The sequence below is a fragment of the Hypomesus nipponensis genome, chromosome 11 (assembly GCF_054491055.1).
Source record: "Hypomesus nipponensis isolate SF chromosome 11, ASM5449105v1, whole genome shotgun sequence".
In the NCBI taxonomy this organism is placed as follows: Eukaryota; Metazoa; Chordata; class Actinopteri; order Osmeriformes; family Osmeridae; genus Hypomesus; species Hypomesus nipponensis.
In genome coordinates this window covers 5,303,726-5,325,000 of record NC_140371.1, presented here as the reverse complement: position 1 = coordinate 5,325,000, position 21,275 = coordinate 5,303,726, and the positions used below count along the sequence as shown (strand labels likewise).

Below are 21,275 nucleotides of genomic sequence, written 5' to 3'. Positions count from 1 at the left end.
TATACAATGTGTAATGCGTTATACTAAAACATGTATGCAATTGTGATCAATTGAGGAAGTTTCTGTGTAAGTATGATTGTGCTGAAATGTATCTGTGTACTAAGATTTTGCTGAATTGTATCTGTGAATAAGATCATGCTAAAATGTAACTATGGTGTGTGAGCAAGAATGCAGAGGTCAAGCAAACTGACTTGGGAGGCAAGATAATGACGCTCAGGAACTGGTGTTACCCTCCTATTGCGTTCAAAAATTGTTTACACCTTTGGTGTTCGCGGGTCAGATTTGACCCGTTTTTGAATACATTGACAAGCACTGAGTTAAAGCAAAAAATATAATCCAATTAAATGTTTTATCTGCCAAGTAACACATTATCCATCCATATCCATAGTTACATATATATTACTTAGATTTTTTTAAAGTACCTTAGAATATATTGAATTTAAATTGTGCACATTTTATGTACAAAAAAGGCACCATTTATATATTTTATTTTGTTATGATATCCAGAACAGGAATATTATTTATAAGACCATGAGAAGAGGGTAACGATAATGTCATTCCAAAAACAGTGGCCTCATTGTTTGATTTGTACAACCCAGGAAGGTACACCAGGTAAGCATTGAAAGGGCATCTAGCAATGTGTCAATGGCTATGTGGCAATCTCCCTCCAACTACAAACAAGTCTTCCCTCCATTTTGGTCATGTCAATAAGGATCTTTCTATAGGCTGTGAGATATCCTTTCCTCATGTTGACAACTGCTGTTCAGTTGAGACACAAATTAGATGTCAGCATTAATTGATGGGTATCCATGCGGCCATATCGGATGTGGGCCAATAGGTGTGGAAGAAATTTAGATTTCCTGTGTGCTTACATTATTCACTAATCAAGAGAACTAGTCATTGGATACTAGTTAGTATGTTCTCATGTAAGCTTGCTATTAATAAGAGTACATTGTGTCTATGTGTCAGGGTTAATAGATGTTTGAGATCAGGAGAAAGTACTGGCTAAATGGTCCTTGTCATGACTAGAGTTTAGCCAGAATACAAACAAGTAACAAATCACTGAATATCATGAACAGTATAGCCTATATTTGATTTAAGAATTCTTCGTTGTAAACGTTTTCAATAAAATAGGAATCTTTCATTCCATATTCCCAGATCATAATGATTTTGTCATTTTGAAGTGTTATTGAAATAGCCACAAAATGTTTTCGGATTTCCCACTGGCATGAGTGCATTAGTGCATTCCGGAAAACTTGTTCAAATCTTAATTGTCCCAATTGATCTTAGAAATCAGAATCAGAACGCAGGTTATTCGCCATGTGTTACACAAACACAGAATTGACTGTGGAAGGAAGGTGCAGAGAATAAACATACAGGCCTACGGAAATTCACCTGCATTGAGTATGGCCCTGATAGCGGAGTTCTGCGTGAGTTTTGACGAATGTGAAGATCAAGTTCATACATCATTTGTTATCTATTCTCACTTTGTGATCTACCTTGTTCACTGTTTTTGCAAACAGGTGTGGTGAAATATTGATTTCAACACAAATAAGAAGTTTATCTGTAAATTCTTTCTGCGCAAAACTGGATTACACGTTTACATTCACAGGGCCACACGAATTTCATACAAACACACGTGTGTCCTACTGAATACTTGACAGTTTCACAATATGTTGGTGCCGGTCCTAACACATTTGGTGGTTTCGCCGGAAATTGCCGATCCCTTTTCTTGCCGCCTTAGGCGCCTATATATCGCCCAAAGCAAGGACTTGCATTACAGTTTTTTAAAACACAATTTCTCACACTTTATTACATCTCACCGCAGCATGTGCACACACAAACATGAAAATACAATTTCATCTGTCATATTGCATACTTTTTTGCTGTTATTATTTTGGGAACCCTTTCATTGTCATATACGTGACAAAGGTTTTTTCAATTGGGGAGTGGTAACATCATTTTGATAAGACTGTCTTTGATGTCTTACCCTCATCCCATTCTGAAGCAGCATATGAGTGAAGCCGTGTTCAGGCATGGCACCTCACCTATTGGCCCACGTCCGATATGGCCGCATACTCATCAATTAATGCTGAAATGTAATTTGTGTCTCAACTGAACAGCAGTTGTCAACATGAGCAATATCACACAGCCTATAGAAAGATCCTTATTGACATGACCAAAATGGAGGGAAGACAAGACTTGTTTGTAGTTGGAGGGAGATTGCCACATAGCCATTGACACATTGCTACATGCCCTTTCAATGCTTACCTGCTGAACCTTCCTGGGTTGTACAAATCAAACAATGAGGCCACTGTTTTTGGAATGACATTATCGTTACCCTCTTCTCATGGTCTTATAAATAATAATGTTCCTGTTATGTATATCATAACAAAATAAAATATATAAATGGTGCCTTTTTTGTACATAAAATGTGCACAATTTAAATTCAATATAATCTAAGGTACGTAAAAATCTAAGTAATATATATGTAACTATGGATATGGATGGATAATGTGTTACTTGGCAGATAAAACATTTAATTGGATTATATTTTTTGCTTTAACTCAGTGCTTGTCAATGTATTCAAAAACGGGTCAAATCTGACCCGCGAACACCAAAGGTGTAAACAATTTTTGAACGCAATAGGAGGGTAACACCAGTCCCTGAGCGTCATTATCTTGCCTCCCAAGTCAGTTTGCTTGACCTCTGCATTCTTGCTCACACACCATAGTTACATTTTAGCATGATCTTATTCACAGATACAATTCAGCAAAATCTTAGTACACAGATACATTTCAGCACAATCATACTTACACAGAAACTTCCTGCTGCATGATCCCATCTGTTCTTTAATAAATCAATTGATCACAATTGCATACATGTTTTAGTATAACGCATTACACATTGTATATACTTGAGGTAGTGATTGGTATAACAGTATTGATTAGCAGTATAGTTAGGCTATCATTCTCCCACTGTGGAAAACACTATTCTCCTCACTTTGTCATTTACCTTGTTCACTGTTATTAAACAGGTGTTTGGTGGAATACTGATTTCAACACAGATGAGAAGTTTCTCTGGAATTTTTTTTTGCGCAAAAGTAGATTTCATGTTCACATTTACAGGGCTGACAACTCCCACGCATTAGCAGTGTCACACCAATTTCATACGAACGCACGTTTGTACTGTACATTCTTTTTGCGCAACATCAGTCAAACTGCGGCCCCCTCTTCTTGCCACCTTCGGCGCCTGTCGCCCAAAGCGACAGGACTTGCATTAACTTGATTAAGTGGATACACTGATGAGGAATGTGGGCTGGATTAAGAAGCGTATATATTGATGCGGCCATCGTACAACGGTCAGAGTCAAATCATTCTCAGTCTTGGGAGGAACTTGAACGCAAACGGACATCCGTTCGTCTTGAAGTGAACAACCAAGAGGGTATGTCAAATATTAGGGTCAGCACTTTTTGCAGAGATGTAATTTTCTTATTTTTTGTGGGCGGGACTGCATTTTTAACTTCCCATTGTACTCTAAAGGGTTTTAGGAACTTATTGCTTGTGGGTCCAATTTGATTACTGGGTGTGTCCATCAAACAAATCCTATGTAAAATCTTCCGGTTTACCACAGTTGAGGTTCTCTCAAAGGAGTCAAATAAAATATTGAACACCAATAATTCTTTGTAAACTGAATATGCAAGTATCAGAAATGTGCTGAATAACCCCAACTGGCTACTGTCAAACAAACAGTTTGAATCGAGAAAAAAGGACAGCGACATGGACAGCGTGAACAGGAACGTGGTGAAGAAGGGGGGACAGACACACAAGGTGAGTCACCTCCATAGGCTGCACTAACCCTGCAAGACCCAGTTTAAAATGACAATCATCACCTTTAGTTCTCCAATAAAAAGATTTTAGCTCTCCAAAGAAAGACACATTTGCAAGTAAGATTTTTTTTTAAATATTGTCTTGCCTTGCAATGCTATTAGATAAATGTGGTCTTTCAACAACAACAACAATTTTACAGCAAGGGGTTCTAACCTTCCCAGTGGGCATTAACAGTGAAAGTATGAATGATACATCTAATGGCACTAGAAAATATAGACTAATGTTTAAAATCATATATCAATTTTATGTATTTCTTGATTTAATATTAAAAAAAAGAATTAGACTGCTCTTTCTCAGCCCCCCTTCTCTCTCTTGCTGACACACACACACACACACACACACACACACACACACACACACACACACACACACTTACACAGAAGAGCGACTCAGAGTAGGGGCTTCCTCTTGCTGTAGTTACCTCCACATACACCCCAGTGAGCTATCATTGTAGATTTGCTTATTTCCCAGCACATTGATCCATCATTCAGTTTCTGTATCATGGAGGAAAAACCCTATAAGTGGATTTGAGTGAGTTGAAAGTGTTTGCTTCAGTGTGGAGTTAATCAGTGGCTTAAAAAAGGACAAACTGGAGAAGTTTATTAGTAAAATTACTTTTATTCTCTTAACAGGATGGAATTGAAGTGAGCCGAGTCATCAGAATTGGGACCAGGCAGAGCCAGGTAATACCAGATTTTATTGGGGTCAGATGGCTGAGCAGGTAAGGTATCGGGCCTTTAACCAAAAGGTTGCTGGTTCAATGCCCGGCCACCCTACTTGCCTCAGGGGGAATGCCCCGGTACATACTGTACGTCGCTCTGGATAACAGCGTCTGCGAAATGACTAAATGTCATTTCTTATCTTGATTTACTTACTGACCTATTTTAATTATAACCTCATTCACTCCATGCTGATTCATTGATCGATTCGCATTCATTCATTCATTCATTCATTCATTCATTCATTCAGACAGTACAATGCACACCATCCATTTGTTTATACAAGTTTGGATCTTTGTAATACAATACCACTAATATTGGTTTGGGAAATAATGGCATTTATTTTATTTTATTTTAGGTATATATGTATCTGTTGGAAAGATAAAGATACATTTAGAAAAAGGTCTAACCCTATACACTCATAGGATATGAGGCAGCAACAATCTGACAACAACTAATTGGGGTCTGAAATGTTTATATTACAGCTGGCCCGCATCCAGACAAACTATGTGGCTGAAAAACTCAAGACTCTGTATCCAGATGTCCATCTGGAAATAGGTGAGAAAAGGTTTAGATGCATACACAAGAACACTATCACACACTTACTCCCATCCCTCTCTCTTGGCTGCTTTCTGTCTCTCTCTGCGTTTCTGTCCTCTCTCCATCTGCCTTTCAATCCCCTAAGAAATAGGAACAGATAGGAACATGGGGGCTGGAGCCCCCCCTAAAGTTTCAATAGCCCCCCCAAAATGATTATAATAAAAACAAATATATATTATTGTATTCATATTATTTTGACATTTCATATCTAAATGTGTTCATTTCAAAAACGTTCACGGTGCCTCTTCTTGGCGAATGGAACTGATGAGCTCACAGCTGCGTTTGCACTATTTGTTGCTAACTTGGTTATTTTCTCTGCAGTTGCCCTATCCACAATTGGTGACATAATCCAGGACCCTGCTTTATCAAAGGTTAGCTGAAGTTAAGAAAAGCATTTTGAGACTTGACTTGATATATTTCAGTAGACAGGCTTGACTGATTACAAGATGATCTAATTATTGTGCTTTGGTGGTTTCAGATTGAAGTGAAAGTTCTTTTTACTAAAGAACTGGATGATGCTTTGGAGAAGAATGAGTATGTTCTATATACAGTATCACTATATTTGACATGTTAATCCTCAAGAAGACACTGTGCTTCACAGGACATGAAAGAGCAAATCTCACTCCCTTCTTTGAACATCTTGGCCTGTTACAAGTCTGTTAAATAACCCCTATTGACAAAACAATGAATTACATTATGGTCTTGGATTTGTTCTTGGCGGATTTTGACAAGTGTATGACATGGTTACGCCACAGAGGCTAATGTACAAATCAAGGGTTAGTTCACAGACATTTTTCACAGTAATCTAATCATGTTTGGGCTGTCTCTCCTTCAGGGTAGACCTTGTAGTGCACTCTATGAAAGATCTTCCAACTACTCTGCCGCCAGGGTCTACTATTGGAGCTGTGCTTGAGTGAGTGTACACCTTACATCGTCCACAATGTTTAAAACACTGCTGCCAAGGCTGCAAAACTAAGCAGTAGTTCCGGTGAAATGTGTAACATTCCGCCTATGAATGACTGTCCAAATACTAATTGTAGTGGTCATGTTGTTTTATGAAACACCATGCGTTGTGAAGTTAAGTCATTCTGTGGTCAGAACCCTCTTTGACATGTTGTTCTGTGTTTCCCCAGACGTGAAAACCCCCTTGATGCAGTGGTGCTTCATCCAAAGAATGCTGGACTCACTCTGGAGACCTTGCCAAGTGAGAGGTAGGAATGCGAGTGCGAGGAGATTAAAGGAACGGCTGTCCTGCAATATACTGTTTTGGGCACACCACCTCCTTGGCCACAAAGTTTTTCAAGGCATTATATATTCAGTGTGTGACATAGAGAAGAGTAGAGACCAAACCACTTTGATTATGTTGTCTCTTTTGACAGTGTGATTGGGACAAGCTCTGTGCGCCGGGCTGCCCAATTGAAGAAGAGGTTTCCCCACCTGAAGTTTAAGCAAATTGTACGCTTTTTTCTAACACATAACTACTGTGTTTTTCAATGTGTAAAAACTGTAAGCCACAAAATGTATACATATGTTGATATTGTTTCACAACTTTTATAGCAAGGTGAACTCGACATTCATCTGAAGAATCTGGATGAGAAGGAAGACTACGCTGCCATCATCCAAGCAGTAGCAGGCCTGAAGAGGACGGGCCGGGAGGGACGAGTCAGTCAGGTACAGTCTAGCCAGCAGGGTGCATATTACATGCTCATCATAAGTTATATTGCTGCCCCTACAAAGGAAAGGTGTGACCGTTATCTTTCTCTTCAGATTCTGGGACCTGATGACTGTTTGTATGCTGTTGGCCAGGTGGGTACATCTTGTTGAAATGACCAAATTCAAGTTTGGGGTGTGTTTTTAGGAAGACTTAAGTGCAATATTTTTTTTATCACCTACATACATATCTACATATGTAAACATCAGTGTTGTTCCACTACTGGCACGTCAAAAGTAAACACCTGGTTTGGCAACAGTTACAACCGTTACTGAATGTGGCATGATTGTGTGTAAGCACGCAGCCATGCATGTGCATGTGGAACATCAATCTGAAAAGATAGAAATCTGAAACCTATTTTAATCCCAAAAAATATTTGACAATCTAACAATGCATATTTTCCTGCTCCATTTGAACCTCATGATGATAATCCACTGATGAAGCTCTGTTGTTGTATGTCACCCAGGGGGCCCTGGCAGTAAAGGTGCGAGCGCAGGATAGTGACATCCTGAAGATGGTTTCCACCCTGCACCACCCAGATACAGTGCTCCGCTGCATTGCAGAGCGTGCCTTCCTCAAACACCTGGCAAGTTAACATTTCTATTTGGGTATACCCATAGCCAGGTGACCCCCAGCTGGCAGCTGCAACAGTTGAAAAGGACTGTGAAATCCAGGCGTTTACAGAATTGCTACAGAGGTTAACTATTCTGGTCGCCTCAGTCCTGCCTGCCATGGATCATTCTTGATCCGTCTATTTTGTGCCCTCAGGAGAAAAGTTGCAGCGTACCAGTTGCTGTTCACACAGAAATAAAGGATTTAATGGTAAGAAACTTGACTGTCATGCTACCAGTCTGACAGACACGTTAAGCAAAATGGGAATGGAGACGATGTGTCTTTGGCCTAATGGTTTTCCCCCATTTCAGCTCTCTATGACTGGGGCAGTGTTTAGCTTTGATGGCGCAGAAAGCTTGAAGGAGGATATGCAGACCAGTGTGGACCCTGGGAACCAGGTCAGAGGCCTCTCTAACTGACTGCCCAAAACACTGTATTCCTGTGGTGGTATGATACATGGGTCTTTACATGACACCTCTCTATTTCAGATTAAAAAGCCAGCGGACACCCAGCATGTTGGGATAACAGCCCGAAACATGCCACAGTCTTCCCAGGATGCAGCAGAGAAGCTGGGAGTAGACCTGGCTACTCGCCTGCTCAGTAAAGGAGCCATGAACATCCCGACTACTAATCGGCTGCTCAATGTTGCCCCTTGAAGCAATTGTTTATGACTTCAAAGCACTATGCAAGCAGTCACCAATGTTTACTCTGCATATGGGCAGATTACATTTTAGGGCTGATTTGATCAAAGCATAAATTTGCATGACCATATTTGTGTAACTCATGGGGATGTGGGAATTTAAATGAATGGATGCCTACTTTTTACCATTACTGAGCAATGTTATCCGTTTTGATCCCGCATCACTTGGGACAGCCTTTATGCGTCCTAAATTTAGCCAGAATACCAAAATGTAACAAATTTAGTGAATATCACAAACGGTATATTTGATGTAATGATTCTCCGTTGTAAACGTTTGTTTTAATACAATTAAAATCTTTCATTCCATATTCATTTTGAAGCGTTATTGAAATAGCCAGAACATGTTGTCGGATTTCCCAGCTGAGGGGCCCATTGTGCTTACCCTTCCTATTGTTTCCGGGTCAAATTGTATCAATTTTGAAGTTTAAATGCATGAAAAACACACTTTTTTTCTGATCGAAACAAGGCTTCATTAAAGCCTCCACGGTGGTGTACTGAATACAATCAAACACAATTTGATCAGTTTTCTTTTTTTTAAATACTTATGAATAAAAAAAGTTACATCTGTGGTGTTTTGGGTCAAATTTGACCAGGTAGTAATTCTGGGTGGTTTAAGCAGGGACATAAATAGCAAAAGTTGACGAATCAACATAAATAACTAAAAGGTCAACAACACATAAATACTAAGAATAAAAACCTACAATAATAGTGTATTAATATTGTGTAAAATCATTTAAATCATGTTTCATGCCACTGAATGGCATTGACTTGAATTCAATTTTAGCATGTAGCAAATACTATGATTGCACACACACACACCCATCCCACCCTGTCTTTCACTGACATCCTCCACCCACCCACCCACCCACCCACCCAAACCCCCACCCACCCTCACCCACATCTCTCTGTCCACCCAGCTGTATAGCAATATATATGCTTGGACTTTTTCACACTTTATTACCAACATCTCACCAAGTATGTGCACACGCATACACCAGGGGCGTAGCCACCGGTAGGCCTGGGTAGGCACAGGCCTACCCAATTTAATCCCAGGCCTACCCTTCAGAATAAGTGACAGTCAGGGTCACATGTTGTACTTCCCCTAGATACGTCCACTCTGTCAAAGTCAAACTTAATTCCATGTATGTGGTTATCAATTAATGCTGAAATCTAATACGTGTCTTGACTGAACTGCAGTTGTCAACATGAGCAAAGGATATCTCACAGCCTATAAAAAGATCCTTATTGACATGACCAACGTGGAGGGAAGACTAGCGTTTGTGAATAGTCGGTGGGAGATTGCCACATTGACATATGGCTACATGGTTGTCTCAGTCCTGCCTGCCAGGGATCATTCTTGATCCGTCTATTTTGTGCCCTCAGGAGGGAGGTTGCAGCGTACCAGTTGCTGTTCACACGGAAGTTAAGGATTTAATGGTAAGGAACTTGACTGGCGTCTTACCAGTCTGACAGACCCGTTTATTAAAATGGGATTGGAGATGTGTCTTTGGCCTAATGGTTTCCCCTCATTTCAGCTCTCTATGACTGGGGCAGTGTTTAACTTGGATGGTGCATTGTTTATTGTTTATTACTTTAAAGCACTGTGCAAGCAGTCACCAATGTTTACTCTGCATATGGGCAAATTCAACTCAATTTCATTAAAGCATACATTTGTATAACCAGGTGTTCCCATGATGTGTGAATATAAATGAATGGATTTCTAGAATGTACCACTACTGATTGAGTTTTGATCCAGGAGCACTTGGGACAGCCTTTATGCATCATAAGTTTGGCCAGAATACAAACGACAAATGTAACAAATCACTGAATATCATGAACAGTATATATTTGGTTCAAGAATTCTGCGTTGTGAACGTTTCTAATCAAATTTAAATCTTTCATTCCATATTCCCAGATCATATTGATTTCGAAGTGTTATTGAAATAGCCACAACGTGTTTTCGGATTTCCCACTGGCATGAGTGCAGTAGTACACTCCGGAAAACTTGTTCAAATCTTAAGTGTCCCAATTGATCTTAGAAATCAGAATCAGAATGCGGTTTATTCGCCATGTATGTTACAAAACCAAAGAATTGACTGTGGAAGGTGCAGACAATAAACATACAGGCCTACTGAAATTCACCTGGATTGAGTATGGCCCTGATAGCGGAGTTCTGCGTGAGTTTTGACTAATGTGAAGGTCAAGTTCATACAGAATTGGTTATCTATTCTCACTTTGTCATTTACCTTGTTCACTGTTATTACAGACAGGGGTGGTGAAATACTGATTTCAACACATGTGAGAAGTTTCTCATATGTGAGAATATGTGTAGCTCCGTTACAGTAGTGGTGAAGGAGTTGGCTAAGGCGAACGCTTGCGATTGGTTATGGCAGATCAGAGTGGCTCTGGACAGATCCAATAGTTTTAAACTTCAACAGAGGACCCGCCTTCAAGGAAGTTAACGCTTGTCAATGGGGCGATCCCAGACCCTCTGTACAAATGAAATGTACGAGGGTCTGATTAGGACCAGGCTATGTCTGGCCCCCCAATGGTGGAATCTCTCCCCACCTCCATCAGAGATCTCCACCTTCAAGAAAAGGCTAAAGACACACTTGTTCCGGGAGTACAGCGGTATTTAAGAAAGACTTTTGGATCAGATGTTAGTTTATTTCCTCCAGGAACACAATGACACTTATTGAGGGACTGCTGCCTTTGTTGGTTAGTTGTAACTGATTCACTTGAACTTGCTAGGAATTGTATTATTGTTTTATTACTTATTTGCTAGGAATAGTATTATTATTATTGCTTACTTTCCTCCAGGGACACTAGCCCTTTCGGGGATCATGTTGTTTAATTGTAATTTGTTTAACTACATGCTCTTCTGGTTCTACCCATTGGTACTAATTTGCTTTTCACAATGTATGCTTCGTGTTTTGGCCACCCGAAATGTTTTTGGGGCTATCTCGTTGTTTATGATCATTGACCTATGCACGTTTTGTAAAGCTCTTCTTGTAATTTGCTTTGGATAAAAATGTCTGCTAAAGGAATACATGTAATGTAATTAATGTAATAGCATCAGGGCTTCATAGGAACTGGGAAAAACCAAAATAGGTATAGGATTGTATTTCCTACTGGCTCCTTGTACAGGCACAGGATCCATACCTTGGATCTGCCTGCCTCCTGACTGTGAATCAGCCTAATTTGTAGCTTTAGCATTACTGTCTATTGTGCTCATTTCAGGCAGACCTTGATTGGTCCCCACCCAGCCTTCTTTCTTCATTCAGCCCTTCATCCTTGGACCCTGTTGTCCACGTAAGCAGGTACAACCAAGCTTTGCCATACAAACTTTTTGACATCATGTCACTGTGGAGAAGAAGCTGATGGTATTTGGCCCAGGTACAAGACTCATTGGGATAAGTAAGATCTCATTTCGGTTTTAATGCAAGTTGTTTTGTACTAAAATAGTTTCAATCACAGCTTTAAAGCCATTGAGTGAATTATGGTTGTAGTATACATGATTAAACAACAGTTACTTAAGCAATAAGCCCCAAGAGGCCGTGGTTTACGCTGATTTTAGAACAGGTAAGGGGAGTCGTTACCTGTTCTAAAATCAGCGTAAACCACGGACTCGCGGGGCTTATTGCTTTTCTAAAACTGTTACTACAAATATTTGATATGGTTTCATCAATAAAAACAATTAGAAACAAAACAGTTTAATGATAAACCGTAATTCTTCCGCTACTACAAAGTATAGTTCCTACATACATCATTGCCACGCAACAGCCAGATGGACACCTTTGCCGTGTTTTTCAATTTGAAATATTCGATCAGCAGTAATATGGAATGTTAACGAATGTTATGAGGACAACCTGTGAGGTTATGCTGGATTTTTACAACGTCATGGAATGCGATATAGGCAATCACAATCAAGGATGGGAACAACCAGTTTTAGAAATGTATGTATTCACTATGACATTATCATAAGTTCCCTCCCATTGCAACGCCCTCCAAGTAAAAACTGGCCGGTAAAAAGCAGGTACAACCAAGCTTTGCCATACAAACTTTTTGACATCATGTCACTGTGGAGAAGAAGGTGATGGTATTTGGCCCAGGTACAAGACTCATTGGGATAAGTAAGATCTCATTTCGGTTTTAATGCAAGTTGTTTTGTACTAAAATAGTTTCAATCACAGCTATAAAGCCATTGAGTGAATTATGGTTGTAGTATACACGATTAAACAACAATTTTATGTATGTATTCACTATGACATTATCATAACTTAAGTGACTGGCGTCTAGATAAATATTTGGAATACCATAGCTGAATGTTAATTCAAGATTTAGCTGGATGTCATTGTAAATTGTCTAGACTTTTCGAGTGTGTATAGGCGGCTACGTATTGTAGTATAAACAAGAAATGACGTTGTCCTTTAAATGAAATGTCATCAAGTATTTCCATGTAATTAAATTGTTTACGCCCACACAATTGATAAAAAAAAAAATATATATATATATAAGACAATGAAGTCAAAATACCGAAAGTGACTGTCACAGGCCAGGACGAACCCTAGATAATTGTTTATTGGATACACCTGTGGCCAATTTAGATAGGGAGTGTTGGATTGGCTGTGTTCTGATATAATACTGCAATGGTTGTTTGTGAGGGGGGTTCGCCAGGCATGCTGACTGATGTATGTCATTCTTTCCCTGGGGATCGGCACGAGAAAACCTGTCTTCTAAACGCTGCTGGAAAAGGGCCACAGGGAAGTTGGGCCTTCTACCACGCTCTCCGTAACACGAAAGACGGACACCACGCCCAACGTTCTCGACTGCCAGCTGTCATCGCCTGTGGACGTAGCTTTGGCCGGCGTTGCTGCTCGGGACTGCGTGCCACTCCGTGGATTGGACGCTTTGGGGAAATCGTTGTTGCTGGTATCGTTGTTGATTAAGGAAAGACTCTATACCTTGTGTTGGGTGGTTGTCATTTGGAAAGTGATTTTTATTGTTTTAGATCTAACTTTGTAATAAAATCATATGTGAGTTGGTCATCCGTGTTGGAGTTGTGTGCTAGAGATTTATAAATCCTGTAGTGGGTGGAGTGGTCAAGGTGTGTCCTATTAATGGGCAGGCACTTGACATTTTTGGCGTAGTCGGCAGGATAATTCTCTTAAGCACACTTCTCCTACACGGTTAACCATGTCAACCTCAGGGGAGGGCTCCAGCGCCTCTGGGGCAGGGCCACCACCTCAGCTAGCAGCAGTAGCTATGCCCTGGTTTATGTGTTCTCCTTGGGTCCCTAAATTCACGGCTGAGAGTAGTGGAGTTAGGTTTGGGGAGTGGCGGGCACAAATGGAGGCTATCCTGCGGGCACAAGGACTGACCGAACGGCAACAAATTGATTTCATTATGGGTGCATTGGATGGTCGTGCAAAGAGAGAAACCATGTTATTTAATCAGGCTCAGAGAAATTCACCTTTGTTTATGGACTGCATTACAGGACTGGTTTGGAAGCCTTACTCCGCCGCCAACTCTCCGTTCAAGGTTTTTCGATTGTAACCAGGGAAGTGAGGAGTCACTGGGAGATTTCCTCCTACGTACACGGGAATCTTTTGGCCGATGGCTTCAAGCAGAGCCAGATGGTTCCGCTAAGGAAGAATCTACACTGCGGGACCAGTTCATAAAGGGTCTTAAAGAAGGTGCCCTGAAACAGGAGCTGCAAAAGTATGTGCGACGGCAACCAGGAATGACATTTGACCAGGTAATGACCGAAGCAGAGTCACTGGCTAAAGAGATGGAAGGAGGCAACTACCAGGTCTGTCGCACGACTGCGCCTCTTATGGACACTGTCCTAGTCCCCCTTACCACAGCAGACCTGGACCAGTGGAAAGAGAGAATACGTACCGAAATCAGACAAGAAATGAAGGAACAATTGGATTCTATGGCCGAAACCCTTATAAGAGAACTTCGACAACAGGCTACCGCCCCCCAACAATCCAGAGAGGAACCGAGGGGATATGTGACCGGCGGTCAATACGTCCCCCTTTCCAGTAGCAGACGGCCTGCTTTTCAGTGGGATCGACAAGGCAGACCGATCTGTTTGAAGTGTGGACGGCCTGGTCATGTTCAACGTTTCTGCCCAACCCAGCAAGAGGAGCATGCCCCTTTAAACAGGAGCCCCCGACCACTGTAGGGCAGGTGGTCGGGGATGCAGGCGCCAGGACAGAGGTATGCCCTGAGAAGTCTGTTGTTGTAGGGAACTGCCCTCTGGTGGAAGTTGAGGTTAGTGGGATAAAGCTGCCCTGCTTATTAGACACAGGGTCACAAGTAACAATGTTTAGCCTTAGTTTCTTCAAAAAATGGCTGGGACACCTACCTATGCAGGATACTGCAGAACTCAGCTGGTTAACACTAAAGGCTGCTAATGGGTTAGGCATTCCCTATGTGGGCTACGCTCTTATTGACTTTTCAGTGGGATGGGTAAAAGTCCCAGGGAAGGGGGTAGTTATAGTCAAGGATGATTGTCTAGGGTCAGACCAGGGAATTTTGGGAATGAACGTTATTACCCATTGTTGGAAGGAACTGTTCCAAGGTGTCACCCAGAGCACCTCAGCGTTTAGCGTAATGGTGGGGGCAGCTGCTGGGAAGGAGTGGCAGAAGGCTTTTGCTGTGTGCAGGAAAGTGATGCAGAACGATGACCCAGAACAGGAACCCGGCACCGCACGCCTGACCAAGAGTGATCCAAACAGAGTCCCAGTTAGCTGTGAGAAATTACTATGGGCTCGAGTTGTCGGCTGTGGCCCCTCCCGAGACTACTATGCCCTGGTGGAGGATCCAGGAAAGGGAACGGCTTGGCAGGTTGCTCGCTCTGTTGTGAGGGTCCAAGGGGGAAAGTTGCCCCTACGACTGCTAAACCTAAATCCTTATCCCCTTGACCTTCCTAGGCGTCGTCCACTCGCCACAGTAACCTTCTTGGAGCCTACTCAGATTTGTGGAGAGAAAGATCTTGTTCTACATGCCACGCCCCAAGGGGAGGTAGAGGTGGATGTACAGACAATCCAGTTACAGCCAGATGGACACCCCCTGGTGGACCTTCCTCCAGTAGAGGGTCTGGAGTCAGAACAACAGCTAAGGTTAGAAACTCTACTCACCCACTGGTCATGTGTATTCTCTGCTCATGAGGAGGATTTTGGTAAGAGTGCCGCTGTTTTGCACCATATTCCTACGGGCACTGCCCCTCCAAGTCGAGAACGATATAGACCAATTCCACCTAGCCTTTATGTAGAGCTCAGAGGACTGCTGGCTGGCATGTTGGAGTCTGGAGTCATACAGGACAGTTCCAGCCCCTGGGCTGCACCAGTAGTTCTGGTAAAGAAAAAGGATGGGACCTGGAGGTTCTGTGTGGACTATCGCCGGCTTAATGCCTTGACCCACAAGGATGCATATCCACTCCCTCGCATCGAGGAATCCCTTACCTGCCTCAAAGAAGCCGCCTGGTACTCGACTCTCGATCTGGCCAGCGGCTACTGGCAGGTAGAAGTGAATCCTCTCGACAGGGAAAAGACTGCATTCACCACGCCGGTGGGGCTTTTTGAGTTCAATCAAATGCCTTTTGGACTCTGTAATGCCCCCGCCACATTCCAGCGACTCATGCAAAAGTGTTTGGGAGATAAGGTAAATGACTTCTTGTTGATTTATTTAGATGTCATTATTTATTCACCTGACTTTGAAACCCATATTGGACATCTTGAGAAAGTGTTTCAGAGACTTGCCAAACATGGACTAAAATTGCAACCCAAGAAGTGCCGGTTCCTTCAAAGGGAGGTAAATTATTTGGGCCATGTGGTGAGTAGAGCAGGGGTGTCCACAGATCCTGGGAAAATAGCAGCAGTACGTGACTGGCCACAACCAGAAACCACTACACAGGTGCGTTCATTTCTTGGATTTGCTGGCTACTACCGACGTTTCATTCCCTCCTTCTCCAGGATTGCTGGCCCCCTTAATAGCTTGCTGGCTGGGACTGCGACCCTGGGGAAGAAGAGTCGTTCAGTGGTTTGGACCCCGGAATGTCAACAAGCGTTTGACCAACTAAAGACTGCCCTGTTAAGTGCTCCGATCCTGGCATACGCAGACTTTAGTAAGCCATTTGTTGTTTACACCGATGCCAGCCTGGGGGGTCTAGGGGCAGTCCTGTCCCAAGTTCAAGATGATAAGGAGAGGGTTATAGCCTATGCGAGCCGGAGCCTCTCGCCTACTGAGAAGAATGACCAGAATTACAGTTCTTTTAAACTCGAGCTGCTTGCCCTTTATTGGGCGGTAACAGAGAAGTTTCGAGATTACTTGTGGGGGGCAGACTTTATAGTATATACCGATAACAACCCCCTGGTCCACCTCCACACTGCAAAGCTTGGGGTAGTGGAGCAACGATGGGTGGCCCAACTCGCTAACTTTCAATTCCAAGTCAAGTACCGCCCTGGTCGCACAAATCAGAATGCAGATCTTCTCTCCCGGCTCCCTAGCACAGAGGGACAGGTTTGTCTGAGCCAAACGATGCCTGAAGGGGTGCCACCGGCAGAATTAACCGACATGGAGCCTAATTGGGGGCAGATTCAACAACTGGATCCACACCTTCGATCGTTGTCCCAGAAAGTCAGTCAAGGGGAGAGGCCCAAAGTAGGGATTCAGCAAGGTGTTCATCCGGAGGAAAAACGATGGTGGAAGGAATGGGACCGTATAACTAACAGGAATGGGACCCTTTGTCGTAAGGTCTGGGATAAAGTTGAAGGCGCCTGGAGTTGGCAGATCCTGGTGCCCAACACTGCTACCAAAGGTTTGTGGGAGAAGTATCATGTTTCGCTCGGACATCTGGGTGCTGGACGCACCGAAGCTGCCTTGCGGCGAGGATTCTATTGGCCTCGTCTGGGGAGCAATGTGCGAGACTGGATCAGTGAATGCACCCAATGTGTGCAGAGCAAATCGGGACCAGAGGTAAGGGCACCCCTGGTGCCGATCACTACTGGCTATCCGTTGGAAGTGTTGGCCATTGACTACCTATGTCTGGGTCGGCCTGGTGACTCTTACCCTTACCTGCTTGTCATGACAGATCTATTTTCTAGATATGGCTGGGCTGTCCCCACCAAGGATCAGACTGCAGAGACTACTGTAAAAGCTATCTGGTCCACGGTAGTACAACACTGGGGTTGTCCAGAGCGGATTCTGTCTGATCGGGGGGCAACATTTGAGTCTGCACTGGTAGCTCAGTTTTGTCAGCTCTATGGTTGTGCAAAGATTCGTACTACCCCATATCGGCCACAGGGGAATGGCGCCTGTGAGCGTTTCAACCAGACCTTGATCTCTCTCTCCTTGGGTCCCTAGAACAGGAACAGCAAAGGTCCTGGCCTGAGCAGTTGCCTATGCTGCTTCAGGCATATAATAATACTGAACATAATAGCACTAGGCTTACACCATTCTTTGTAATGTGTGGCAGGCATGCCCGTCTTCCTGTGGATGTGATTTCAGGTGTAGAGGTCCCTGCACTACGAATGGACCTGGATGGCTGGGTGAGGCATCACCACGACCAACTACGCAGAGCCTATAGTCTGGTTGGGGAAAGGGCCAGTCATCAACAGGAACGGGACAAGCGGAGGTATGATAAGCGAGCAAGGGACCTTCCATTGTTGTCAGGTGAGCGAGTTCTCCTGCGCAACTTCAGACGACGCGACCAGGGTAAACTTGCTCCGAGATGGCAGCCTCAACCTTATGTCGTCTTGGGGCCATTGCGCCCTGGATGTCCAGTCCTGCGTATCCGGCCTGAAGGGGGAGGGCTGGTTTGCACAATTCATCGGAATCATTTACGACCATGTCCATATAAAGTCCACAGACCTCAACCAGTTGAAGACCCAACAACCTCCTGCCCACCTGCAACTGAACTGCCCGAGCCTATCCTGAAACCGGATTGGGAGAATTACACTTGGTACCCACCCTGCCTTCCTATCATGCCTCCCGTCAGACTAGAGCCCGCTGCTCCCCTAAGGTTGGTTGATGGGGAAGGGGTGGGGCCAGTTCGTAGGTCAAACAGGGAGAACAGACAGCGCCCACTGCGATTGAGAGACCATGCGTGGGTGGTTGGGTAGTAGGTATAGTCGGGACGACTATAGATAAAGGGGGGGGGAGTGTCACAGGCCAGGACGAACCCTAGATAATTGTTTATTGGATACACCTGTGGCCAATTTAGATAGGGAGTGTTGGATTGGCTGTGTTCTGATATAATACTGCAATGGTTGTTTGTGAGGGGGGTTCGCCAGGCATGCTGACTGATGTATGTCATTCTTTCCCTGGGGATCGGCACGAGAAAACCTGTCTTCTAAACGCTGCTGGAAAAGGGCCACAGGGAAGTTGGGCCTTCTACCACGCTCTCCGTAACACCTCCCGAGACTGCGAAAGACGGACACCACGCCCAACGTTCTCGACTGCCAGCTGTCATCGCCTGTGGACGTAGCTTTGGCCGGCGTTGCTGCTCGGGACTGCGTGCCACTCCGTGGATTGGACGCTTTGGGGAAATCGTTGTTGCTGGTATCGTTGTTGATTAAGGAAAGACTCTATACCTTGTGTTGGGTGGTTGTCATTTGGAAAGTGATTTTTATTGTTTTAGATCTAACTTTGTAATAAAATCATATGTGAGTTGGTCATCCGTGTTGGAGTTGTGTGCTAGAGATTTATAAATCCTGTAGTGGGTGGAGTGGTCAAGGTGTGTCCTATTAATGGGCAGGCACTTGACATGACCATCTACCCAGCATTTACGCATCAAAGCAATGGGAGGATCAGCGTGCTGTGTCAGGCCAGTGACCTGTTCCCAGACTTGGTGACGTTTTCATGGAAGATGGAGAGAGAAGACGGCCGGCTGGTGGACGTGCCTGAAGCTGAGAGAGAAGAGCTGGAGCAGAGGGAGAACGGGAAAGTGACTATCATCAACAATGAAGAGTTGTAGAAAAGTTTTAAAGCGTTTCATAAAAATCGACGTCCTCCATCGCCAGAAATCGTTCAAATTACGATTATATGCCTGTTTTAGCTATCTGGTCTGAAGTGTCTCAAGCCAGGTGCTTATCAGATGTCAAATAAATAATAATATGTACAAGGACGTCTACATATCTCTGATAAATGAATACAACTTAAAATATAAATGTGGACTTGTAGCCTATCTTATCCCTCTTTGACTTAAGTTCCCTCCCATTGCAACGCCCTCCAAGTAAAGAACTGGCCTCCTTCACGTCCGCTTACTCAACATAAGCTTCCCGGCGCTGTTCAAGCAAGACTATTACCAACATTGAAAACTACGTAGCGGTATCATCATGTCAGGAAGAGGCAAAGGAGGTAAAGGACTCGGCAAAGGAGGCGCCAAGCGTCATCGCAAGGTTCTCCGTGATAACATCCAGGGCATTACCAAGCCCGCCATCCGCCGCCTGGCTCGCCGCGGTGGCGTGAAGCGTATTTCAGGCTTGATCTACGAAGAGACACGCGGTGTACTTAAGGTGTTCCTGGAGAACGTCATCCGTGATGCCGTGACCTACACCGAGCATGCTAAAAGGAAGACCGTGACCGCCATGGACGTGGTCTACGCTCTGAAGCGCCAGGGACGTACTCTGTACGGCTTTGGCGGTTAAGTTATCCAGAAGACAAATCGACCGAAATTTAACACAAAGGCTCTTTTAAGAGCCACCCACATGATACGCATCAGAGACTTTCTTTCCATATGACTGGTGTAGGCTGTCAAAATTGAGTGGAGCCCTTTGAAATGAATTGTATATCTTGGGTTAACAGAACACAATGAACACTACTGGGTTGATGAGTCCAGTTTCGTCCCCATTTTTGTGGCGCATTTGAACACATCAAATATACTGACAATTACTGTAAAAGTTTCGTTCAAATTTATGTCGGTGATCATGGCTTATCCGAATCATTTGAGCCAATGGTTTTGTAAAGGGGTTCAATATTCAGGCTTCAGCTGTTTGATAGGCTACTTGGGCTTTGGCATCTATAAATGAGTTATATCTGCCGAACAGGGCGAGAGCGTTTGACCGAGATGTATCAGTCTGTACTATGCGTGAATTTAGATATTAGCATCTGCTCAGTTAATGCTTTATTAAAACTGTTGAAGAAAACACTGACTCAGCCCTGGATGCATGCGGGGCTCGCGTGGGACTGCACCAAAACGAAACTTCTGACGTCAATAACCACGTGTTTCTGGTTAAACTAGGCGGTAAACTGCCCAGGGAGTTTGGCTTAATTTCCGAGCTTGATTCTTTGTAGTGTAAAAGGTACATTGAAGTGTAAAAATGTTTTCAAATATTTCCTTTAAGTAATCATGACTGTCAGTTTATGATTACTGAAAGGGTAGGGGGGTTGGTAAATCCCAGACATACGCAGTAGATTTCAGAATAGCTTTCAAAAGTCGTTTCCCAACTGTATGTAACGATAAGCAGGAGGCGTGCCTTAACATTTGCATGTCTCCCACCTTATATTCTGGGTAACCTGCTGCTCTAGACATTATTCGTTTCTGAGAAGCAACGACACTGACAATGCCTGAGCCTGCAAAGTCCGCGCCCAAGAAGGGCTCCAAGAAAGCCGTTTCCAAGACCGCCGCGAAGGGCGGCAAGAAGCGCAGAAAGTCCAGGAAGGAGAGCTATGCCATCTACGTGTACAAGGTACTAAAGCAGGTCCACCCAGACACCGGTATCTCCTCCAAGGCCATGGGAATCATGAATTCCTTTGTCAACGACATTTTCGAGCGTATTGCCGGGGAATCGTCTCGCCTGGCTCATTATAACAAGCGATCAACCATCACCTCCAGGGAGATCCAGACCGCCGTCCGCCTTCTGCTCCCCGGTGAGCTGGCCAAGCACGCCGTGTCCGAGGGCACCAAGGCAGTGACCAAGTACACCAGTTCCAAGTAAACGGGCGTCACCTCAAATTCATCACAAAGGCTCTTTTAAGAGCCACCCACTTGTGTCTTGCAATTGAGGAAAGTCCATCGCACTTGTTCGAATGTA

The 21,275-nt window shown here is 43.7% G+C and overlaps 3 protein-coding genes across 3 annotated transcripts; all 3 read left to right on the top strand.

Moving 5' to 3' along the window:
• Window positions 1–3,317: 3,317 nt before the first annotated feature.
• LOC146267866 (porphobilinogen deaminase-like) lies at window positions 3,318–8,208 on the top strand. Its single transcript, XM_084709501.1, has 15 exons — window positions 3,318–3,444; window positions 3,753–3,830; window positions 4,523–4,573; window positions 5,095–5,167; window positions 5,531–5,580; window positions 5,688–5,743; window positions 6,045–6,122; window positions 6,343–6,420; window positions 6,589–6,664; window positions 6,767–6,880; window positions 6,977–7,015; window positions 7,387–7,506; window positions 7,689–7,742; window positions 7,844–7,930; window positions 8,021–8,208. Exons 2-15 carry the CDS (start codon window positions 3,780–3,782, stop codon window positions 8,186–8,188), a joined length of 1,095 nt encoding a protein of 364 aa, XP_084565627.1. The 5' UTR covers window positions 3,318–3,444; window positions 3,753–3,779; the 3' UTR covers window positions 8,189–8,208.
• An 11,325-nt stretch (window positions 8,209–19,533) lies between these two features.
• Window positions 19,534–20,074, top strand: LOC146267865 (histone H4). Its single transcript, XM_084709730.1, has one exon. The coding sequence runs from the start codon at window positions 19,578–19,580 to the stop codon at window positions 19,887–19,889; it is 312 nt and encodes a 103-aa protein (XP_084565856.1). The 5' UTR covers window positions 19,534–19,577; the 3' UTR covers window positions 19,890–20,074.
• Window positions 20,075–20,764: 690 nt separating this feature from the next.
• On the top strand, window positions 20,765–21,275 carry LOC146267864 (histone H2B). Its single transcript, XM_084709729.1, has one exon. It carries the CDS (start codon window positions 20,805–20,807, stop codon window positions 21,177–21,179), a length of 375 nt encoding a protein of 124 aa, XP_084565855.1. The 5' UTR covers window positions 20,765–20,804; the 3' UTR covers window positions 21,180–21,275.